Source organism: Ornithodoros turicata, chromosome 1 (genome assembly GCF_037126465.1).
Source record: "Ornithodoros turicata isolate Travis chromosome 1, ASM3712646v1, whole genome shotgun sequence".
Taxonomy (NCBI): Eukaryota; Metazoa; Arthropoda; class Arachnida; order Ixodida; family Argasidae; genus Ornithodoros; species Ornithodoros turicata.
Window position 1 is genome coordinate 194543449 of NC_088201.1, and position 10074 is coordinate 194553522.

The following is a 10074-nucleotide window of genomic DNA, read 5'->3' on the forward strand; positions in this document are numbered from 1 at the left end:
ATCGTCATATATATATATTATCTTCTTCAGAGATGGCGTGACCAGCACTGGCCTAGATGGTCTTCTTGCTGTCTGCGATCGACACCAACCCCCGCGAACACTCTCAGGGACCCCCGCGGGTCCGGGGACCACACATTATGAACCACTGCTCTAGAGCACCGCAGTGACCGTATCTGGGAGAGTCAACTTGTCTCAAGCGGTAACGCAAATGAGCTGTAAAAGCCACATCGGGCACTTGGACAAGGACAACACAGGGAAGCGTTCATCTAGCGGCTGATTTATTGGGACGAATTGCTCTTGTTCACGCTGGGACTTTCAGCTGTTCGGGCTTTCGGCTTTGGGACGGAAAGGTTCCATGTATGTCGTCCTTGTCTGTGTGCGTTCTGTGCCGTATTCATGTTCGATGTATATTATATTCGTTTTCTCTGAGAAAGGAAATGTCACTGCCTTTCTAAATGAGCTTTTGGTTCATTAACCCATTTATGTGAAAACCTACCACTAACTTTAAGCTCGTATATCCTTATCCAAACGTATATCTGTATGTCAGACGCTAATTTGGTCCAATATGGCACCAGTTTCGAATTGCCATATTGGGGAACGTTTTCACGCTATGCATTTACTTTGGCTAATATGCATAATACGACCGCCATAGAAACAAATCACAACTTACGCCATTTTTTGACGGTGCTGATTTACACTAAAACTGGAATCTGTAGGTATAATTGAATTACTACCCACACGCGTTGAGTGAGCACCTCCCGCGGGGTGTGTTTCCATTTTAGGGTGTTGATTTACACGTAAAATACACTAATATACACTGAATACACTTACACTAAGGGTGTGAAAAGGGAGTGAGCATCTTTAGAGGTCGTTCTGCACATCCTACAAAAGGGTGTTTGTGTCGGCACCCATTCAAAACGCTTGTTTTCACATTGGGTTCTTTTGACGTGCACATCCGACACACGGTACTGGAAGCAGAGTCTACCTTCCCCAATTGCTGCCCTACTCAACAAGAATTGAACCTGCGACCTTACGCTCAGCAAGCCAACACGTTACCGACTGAGCTACCGGCGGGGACGACACCTCTGGCGGGGACGATATCCCGAAGGAATATCGTCGGGGGGGGGGGGGGGGGTATCTGTTGAAGATATACCACCCAAACGAAGGTATGAACACCGTCAAGTGTTTGCTTTCTTCGCTTAGCAGTACCTGCCAAAAAACCGAGCTTGCGTCGAGTTTACTGAGGACCTTTGCACTTTTGAGTATTCCGATTGAATGTTCGACAGAAGGGATAAGGTGAAATTCACGCAGTGACAACAAGGACTGAGACTTGCCATTTCGATGCTCCACCATGAGCTACAACTCCTAGAAATGCAGTAGGTAAGTCGGGGGCAGATTGGGTCTGCTTAGCCGAAAGGCAAACTGATGAGAAGTGCCCATTCTTCTTGTATTTGAAGCATATCTTGTCTTTTGCGTGGCAGTCCTGTCTTGCGTGCCTGTCACGGCCGCACCACCGGCAGGGCTTTTGGGAACCTGACTTTGAAGAAGGACGGGTCGTGCCTGCGTGAATCTTCCTGGTTGCCAGTCTCCTTGATTCGGACCCCGCTGACACTTTGTGCGTCGTTAGTCGATGTACTGTAGCGTCATTGCCTTTGTGAAGTTCAGCTTGCTGCAGCCGGACAGTTTCTCGCTGGCGAGCCGCTGCGGTAGCCTCTTGTAGAGTGAGTTCGGGGTCGAGCTGTAGTTGTTCCGAAACTTTCTTGCCTCGAATGCCTGCAACCAGTCTGTCCCGGATCAGTTCTTCGCGCAGCGCCCTATAGTTTCATAAGTCTGCCATTGAATGCAAGACAGTCACGAATAACTGCACAGATTCGAAATCCCGTTGTACTTTGCACGCTCAAAGATGATGTTGCGGCACGGAGCGAAGTAGGCATGGAATGCTTCTAGCACCTTGTCGAACTTCTGTTCGTCTTTGGGACTAAGCTTTAGCGTGGCGTATATGTCCTCCGCTTGTTCACCCATAATGTAGATCAGTGCATCTACTTGGCTTAACCTAGCCTTGTCGTTGAGGCCAGAGGTAGCGCGGAAACGTAGAAAGCGATTCCTCCAAGTGGTCCACTCATTCGGCGTCTTGAACGTGAAAGGTTCCGGTGGCGTTACATTGAATGTAGCCAACGATGCCGTAAATGTCGAACGCTCTTGGTGAAGGGTGACCCGGCCCAGTGTAGCAGGCTGTAAAAGTTGCGCATAGATCACTAACAGAGGTGTAACACAGGGTCTAGCGTTACGTAAGCCAGGCAATGTATGGTCCCGGCCGATTTAAAGCTCAGGCTATTGGATAAGCCAGCGCCGTGCTCTTGTCACTCTTGCATGTTTTCTCAGTGACACATTCGTACACGAAGCATGGCGGCGGCTGAGAACACATCGGCAAATGAGCCGTCGTGAGTTCTATCTAGGGACAAACACAACACATACAGTCCCCAAGAGCCTGAGGGACAAAGTCAACAATTCACTAGTTAATGTTGCTGAATGGTTCAGTTAGTACACGATTACAACTAACTTGGAGCGAACAAGACAGACACAGAGAAGGGCGACCATACTGGCCCCACTACTAACTCGTCAATGTGACAAAATATTCCCAGGAGTACGGTCAAAGAAAGAAGAGGAGGTTAAAAACACGAAATGATGACGTCACAACATGAAAGGCGGTGACAGTCGCACCGATAAACCCACGCTTCCTTCACATTTTAGGTTGATCCTCTGTATTCTTTAAGTCAAAGCAATTAAGTTTTCGTTGATTCATCTATTTTCCCCCCAACTCCCTTTATGAGAAACCCGTCAAATGTCATCCTCGCTGTTTTTGTTTTGAAATAACCTTTTATCTCTGTTCGTTGAAAAACCGACATACACCCATACTCTTTAACATGACCTCAATGACTGACAAAAACTCTTTCGCACGATAACGGTAACTGGTAAACGATTGTGAATTCACATTTGACAGAAGGAGTTTTGTGCCTCTTGTCTCATCCTTTTTGATGCGCTAGCACTATAGAAGTGTCAAGCTGGAAAAGGCTGTATTTGTGTGCTTGTGTCATCATATGAGATGCTGAAGTCTCAGCGAGTCAGAAGTATAAGTGGACATGTAAAGGGATATAAGAGGGTGAATCTAAATGGAGGTACATGATTTAGAATTGAAGTAGTCGAAGGTAATTAAGACGAGGAGGTATGAGTAACTGAAGGTAACTAGAGGTAATGAAAGGCAATTAAAGCAAGAAAGGTGAGTTTAAATGCAATGAATATAAGACATATGTAAGTAAGAGAAAGATTAAATGGAATTAAAGATTACCAAAGGTAACTACAGGTTACTAAAATGGTTAACGACAAAAACAATAAACAGGTTAACTAAATTTAATTCAAGGTAATTAAACGTCAGTTATAAGGGAATTGAGAGTAATAAATCAAGTACGTGTAATTATAGTCAATTGAATAGCATGCAAAATTATGTCAGGTAGCCTGCGCTTACCCTCGATAATCAAAGGATAATTACAAGGTAATTGAAAGTAATTCAGGCTAATTAAAGGTTCATTAAAATGACCTACATATAGTAATTGAAAGTGTCGAACAGGAAGTCAAGTTGTAGGTGTATAAGTTTCTCAAGTTGTCGGAGTACTGAAGACAACCGAAAGTCGGGTTTAGGTGATCATTGAATAACGGAAGTGGATACCAGAGTGAATTATGGACGAGAAGTTGACAACCGAAAGTCGGGCTTAGACCGGAAAACGTGCTTAATGGAAAATCGCCGCTGTTTCTTTTTTACATTCGTTTTTGGATCCCCTTGATTACCGTAGCAGTAGGGTTCATGTTCAACCCGCTGGCACGCATTGGCTTTTTCGTGAATTGCCTGTTTACTTTGTCCCTTAAACTATTGGAGCCTGTATGTATTCTGTGAGTCCTTAGCAGGGTGTCGGAACGAACCGAAAACCGGAACTGAAAACCGAAAAAACCGCTATTTTGGTGCGAACCGGAACGGAATCGAAACCGTATACGTTTTTTTCGCTCAGGAGGGAAACCGAAAAATATATTTAACGGTTTTCGGTCCAAGAAAAAACTTCGCCAGTTTGGAATACGGATAGGCGAATGAAACAGACGTCGTGTGCTCTGAAGTCATGTCATGGATACTATACGAGGGTTACGGTTACGGTGGAATGTATGTCGGTATACTATGACCCTTAGGCTCCCTTTGTAATGGTTTATCGTTCGCGCACGCACACAGACTTGGAGGTACATGTGACTCTCTAGCAATGTGCCGTAGTGTTCGTTTTAATTTGATCCCCGCAAACTCTCCTCAACTAAACAGCGACCCAAGGGGGCTGCATAACGGCTTCTTTATCGGTAATGTCGCGCAACGCGTCCCTTGTTTGAGAGCAGCTAAGTTGAATACATTTACGTATACGCGAGGGCAAGCCCGTGCAACTCTTTGTGGACAGGACACGAAGAAAATAAAACGAAGCCGTCGAGCGCGTTTCTGAGTGAAGGTGTTCCTCGATTTGCGTCGTACTTGTGCAGTGGTGCTTGCTGGCTAGACAGTAGCAACAGACATTCGGATGGGACGCGATTGCTCCAATCCAGCAAGAAAGTACTTTACGTATGACATCACGACAAACAAGTCCGTTTGTAGCACTCACCGTAGTTTTGGCGCTCTATGGCCTTTGTTGCCTTTGTGCCATTAAACCTCCACCAAGATCCACTCAAACGTTGCCTGCCTGCGTACTGTTGATGAGGCCCAACAAGGACGAAACAGCTGTCCAGTACTGGCATGGCGACGTTTGAGCTACAAACATATGCTATACGTGCAGCCAAAGAGCTCCTATTTTTTTATTTTATACTTCACTGGCTTTGCACTGGGCTTTCAGTGAGTGAGTTATCTCACCCTGACGAGAGGAATCACGTGTTACATGACCTTCTGACGCCATCCACTCAAACGTTGCCTGCCTGCGTACTGTTAATGAGGCCCAACAAGGACGAAACAGCTGTCCAGTACTGGCATGGCGACGTTTGAGCTACAAACATATGCTATACGTGCAGCCAAAGAGCTCCTTCTATTTTTTTTCGTTTTATACTTCACTGGCTTTGCACTGGGCTTTCAGTGAGTGAGTTATCTCACCTGACGAGAGGAATCACGTGTTACATGACCATCTGACGCCATCCACTCAAACGTTGCCTGCCTGCGTACTGTTGATGAGGCCCAACAAGGACGAAACAGCTGTCCAGTACTGGCATGGCGACGTTTGAGCTACAAACATATGCTATACGTGCAGCCAAAGAGCTCCTTCTATTTTTTTTATTTTATACTTCACTGGCTTTGCACTGGGCTTTCAGTGAGTGAGTTATCTCACCCTGACGAGAGGAATCACGTGTTACATGACCTTCTGACGCCAACCACTCAAACGTTGCCGGCCTGCGTACTGTTGATGAGGCCCAACAAGGCCGAAACAGCTGTCCAGTACTGGCATGGCGACGTTTGAGCTACAAACATATGCTATACGTGCAGCCAAACAGCTCCGGCTATTTTTTCATTTGATGGAGGGAATGGTTTCGCATCATCGTCTCTACTGGTGACTTGAAAAGCAAGGTGTTTCCCCTCGTGAAATGGCTGGAGCTCTTCCAGAGCACACACGAGTCTCCCTCTCAAGAGCGGCTGTTTTTCTGTGCATATCATACAAGACACATCATTTCTCGTTCTGCGAATAGGCAGCTCAGAAACACTAGAGTTCCACATGCAGTTACATTCAAACCAACTAGAATTTGGGGAATTAATTGAATTTGTATTGACTTGTCAGAAACGCGCAGGATTCATTGCATAGTAACCTTTGGGAAATGTTTTACTTTGCTACAAGTGTTAGTGAACACGAAGTGTGCCTTTCGAACTGCTTGTGACACCTACACTCGCTTCGATGCATTCTGGTCGAAAATTATTTTAATTGCGATGTTTTATTCCTCTGCAGCTTGTCACCTGTGTACGCTGACGAGGGAGAAGTCAAGTTGCGAGGCATCAGCATACCCGAACATTATTCTCATGACGACATCTGGTACAAGATGGAGAATCTGAACGCAGGAAAAAAGTGTGGAATATGTGCCATCATAAAAGTTGTGAGTTACGTGTTTGGAACATAAATATTTTCTTACATTATGTGTCTACAGAGTCGTGAAAAATGAGAAAGAGAACGATGTGGAGGCTGTCGTAGTGACATAGTGCAGTGATGTCCTATTCGGAATTTTGTCTAATCTTGTGTGCTAAGTCATTTGGACTCCTGTGTGCTAAGTCAGTGGTTCCGAAACTGTGAAACATTCAAAAATTAAAAAAAAATGCGACGGATGTGTTCGCTATTCTGCGTTACCAGGAAGCCCGTGGCTGCAGACGCGGAGGTTTCTCATAAACGCACTTACATGCAGGGTATGCAACGCTTTCGAGGCGTCACAAGAAACTCGCTTTCAAGCCTTATTGGACACGCAACAAGGCGAAAATCGATGTCCTGAGGTCCACTCCCTCCCTCAAAACACCACGGCGTCTGCGTCTATCGTGACATACACGGACGCCCTGCCTTCACGATGCACCGCGCAGTCGTGGCGCAGAGTGCAGAATCGTGTGACGCTGCTGCAGTCCTCAGTTATATTAAAGGACATATCCCGGCTCTCAAGATTCAGTTTGAGAAGTACTTTCTGCAGGGCGAGGACAATAAACACGACTGGACCCATTTCGCACGATTTCTCTTCCCGGCGGCTTTATTACAGCAGACGAAGAGCAGTTCATGGGCCTGAGTTCAGATTCAAGTTTGAGGTGCGAGTTTCCACAACAATCACTTCCCGAATTTTGTGTAGGTTTGGCCACGGAATGCCCGCTATTGACAAGAAAAGTCATTAAAATATTCCTTCCGTTCGTGACAACGTACTTACGCGTGTTTGGCTTCTCCGCTGTGGACACAAAACAAAGTGGAGGTCACACCTCAATATCATGCACGGGGTGAGAGTTGCGGTGCCGAAACGCTGTCCTCGTTTCGAGAAACTATGCCCCAAAAAACAGGCTCACTTTCATAAGCAAGTATGCTTTCATGGCCGCGCAATCCTGCAGTTGCGCAAGACTTTTTTGCTCAGTGAACTCGCTCTAAATATAGCCCAAAGAACACGTCATAGTACCGTTTTCGGCTGACGTTCATGGGCGGAGATGGGAATACGCCCGGCATCGTGACGGGGGAGGGAGGTCACCTCTATTTTAATGGGCTGCGGGATGGCAAAGTTTCGGAACCATTGTGCTAACTATTTCCATATGCATACGTTTTCTTGCTATGCTCATTGGCTCTGTACCTATAATGTCATAATATGTGGAGTTGAGAATTCGTCAAGAGAGCTGCACGTTATGCATTACCTACCTATCGTGTCATCACCTATTGCACATATGCATATTTTTAATGACATGTGGGATAAGTATTTTGCTCCAGCTATTTGTAGTTCTTTAGAAAACATATTTCTAGGTTTCCCGGCCATGCTGTTAAATCGTCGGCCAACCGCAGTCACTGCTCTAGGTTTTAACTGTCTTAGATGGGCATGTGTAGTATAGTCTACCTAGACTCACAGAGAGCTAGAGCCACAAAGAACATAACCGTTTATTCCTCGTCTCTCGCCTTCATCATCTTCATCAGCTTGCTCGTGCTCAGTCCACTACTTTCCTGCCTTCAAGATGGACGTATCGCGACGGAGGTTTGCGGTTTCTTTTAGGGTACCGCGGCGACCTGGGAGGGTCCTGTTCTTGCACTGGCTTCTCTGACGTAGCTGTCGTTGTGTCCGTTTGTGGCCAGGGCAAGAGTTGAATCGACTCAGAGGGGGCTGAGGTTGATCTGAGTTTCAGATGGTCAGCATGTACTCCGCGTTGCCTGGCGTTGGTTCGTCTTCATCAGCTTCATCAGCTTCCTCGTGCTCAGTTTAATACAGCATCGGCTGGGCCTCTTGGCTTCTTTCGTTTCCTTCTATGTGCATTGTGCATTAGCAAACAGCCGTTATGCATTGCTAACACCGGAAACAAGTGACAAGTGAACATTTCTTTGGCATGACATCGTTTGGAAGTTGCACTTCCTTGTGCTGACCTTGGCTTTTATGAGCTGCAGCGATTTGTGATTAGCCAGAGCGAAGTTGTCGGGAATGCGATGGGGCTACACTCTCGACTGTTAGAAGAATTCATCTGAGCATTCAAGTGTTACCACTTAGAAGTTACCAATAGTGCAAATTGTGCGAAGCTCTTGACTCGCAGCGATGGCATGGCAGTGCCATCAGGCGATTGCCGTGCGGAGTAAGTTCCACACGCGAAGGCAACGATTTACTCCAGGGATTTTGTCCATGAATATTACCATAGGCAAAGCGCGACTCCAGAGGCAATCTGGAGTCGCTGCACTGTCTAGACTTTAATGCGGGCTTCCGGTATGTAATCGTCTGAAGCTTGATGCCGTACACACAAATTTTCAAAGTGCTCCCGAGGACCAAGGCAAAAAAAAAAGAAAAAAAAGAAAGAGAGCAATATGGAGGTTAGCCGAGGTCTAAGGTCATGCTTATGAAAAATATAGCCCCTGCAGCAGAACAGTGGCGCTAAGACTATTGCGATATGAAAATAGGAGGCTTCATGAATCCATTGTGCAGCTGTCTGTTAGTTGCTCCGTATCCACGAGTGACAACACAATTGTATTAAGAATCTAACTTGAGAATCACCACAGGCGGACGCTGAAGGTTGAATGAAGCTGGGTCTACCTGGCATCAGGTGCATGAAGAAATTGCGGACACCTCACATGCAGTCCAGCTGCCATGTACGCTAAATGCGTACAATCTACAATATTTGTCTTGCACTTGGTGCATTACTGTCGCGACTAAAGCCACATTATTTACGTTGTATAGGGTTTACTGCACAAATATCGTGGGCGTACTACATCTTCACTAGGAAAAATACCTAAGTGGTATAGTGTTGTCTTTCTATCAGAATGACATAATCTTACTGCGAAAAAATTAGTTTAATTAAGTTTAAAAATTAGTTAAGTAATTATGGCTATCCATTTCCTAAACTCTAAATCTTTACTGCAGTGGTGAACAACCTTGAGGATACATGCAACACAGGGGGCCATCTCATCTTCTCATGACGAATCAGTTGTTCATAAATGGTTCATGTACTCAGGTTCATAGAGGCTTCAAGAAGTAATTCACGAAAAAGCCAATCCTTCGGTGCCAGCGCCAGAGGGGGGGGGGGGATATGTTTATTAGACGAAAAGGAAAAAAAAACGGGGAAAGGTCAGCCAAACGGGACGTCGGCTTGCTACTCCAGAAATAAGAAATATTAATAAACAAATAAAAAGAAAAGATAAGAATTAAAGAAAGAAAGAAATAGGAAGGAATAAGAAAGAAATAAGGAAGAAAATTAAGAAATAAGAAATAAAGAAAAAGAATTTGGAAATAACGAAAAACTAACAGATGATCAAAGAAGGATGAGGTAGATTAATGACAAAGATGACAAAAAAGGTGACTAACAAACGGTGAAGGAATGATGAGATGAATCACAGAAGAAGAATGAGATTTCACGACTTTCACATGGATCCCCCTATTACCGGTCAGCGATGTTACATTTTAGGCACTCATTGACTTTTCGTGAATTACTGCTTGACTTAGTCCCTTAGACTGTTGGAGGCTGTATGTGTATGTTTGTCCGTAGATGGAGCCCGGCACAGCTCATTTGTCTGTGGATTACTGTTCAGGCTTGTGTCGTGTTTGTCTCTTTGTGTGTCATGCCCATGATTTGCGAACACGTCTTCCTAAAGTGTACTTAGCCTAATAGCATAGTGGTGCGAAAGTGAGGCAAGGTTACGTTTGTACACGTGTATAGGCGAAAGAAGGCATCAAACTCGAAAGGAAGAAGAGAAGAGAATGGGTCACTTCCTTTAGATTGGTGATATCGGGTACTGCGTGACCAGCTTGATGAGCATTATTCATACTGCTCCATCGCGTTCACATGCCATTTTTCTTTTTACACGAGTATCGCTCGTA

General features: G+C 45.3%; 1 protein-coding gene across 1 annotated transcript in view; it reads left to right on the forward strand.

The window, feature by feature from the left end:
- Positions 1-10074, forward strand: part of LOC135392813 (caspase-7-like) — a 98574-nt gene that overhangs the window by 37280 nt on the left and 51220 nt on the right. Inside the window, exon 4 of the mRNA XM_064623524.1 lies at positions 6006-6150. Within this exon, the coding sequence (XP_064479594.1) occupies positions 6006-6150 (145 nt within the window). The remainder of the gene's footprint in view (positions 1-6005; positions 6151-10074) is intronic.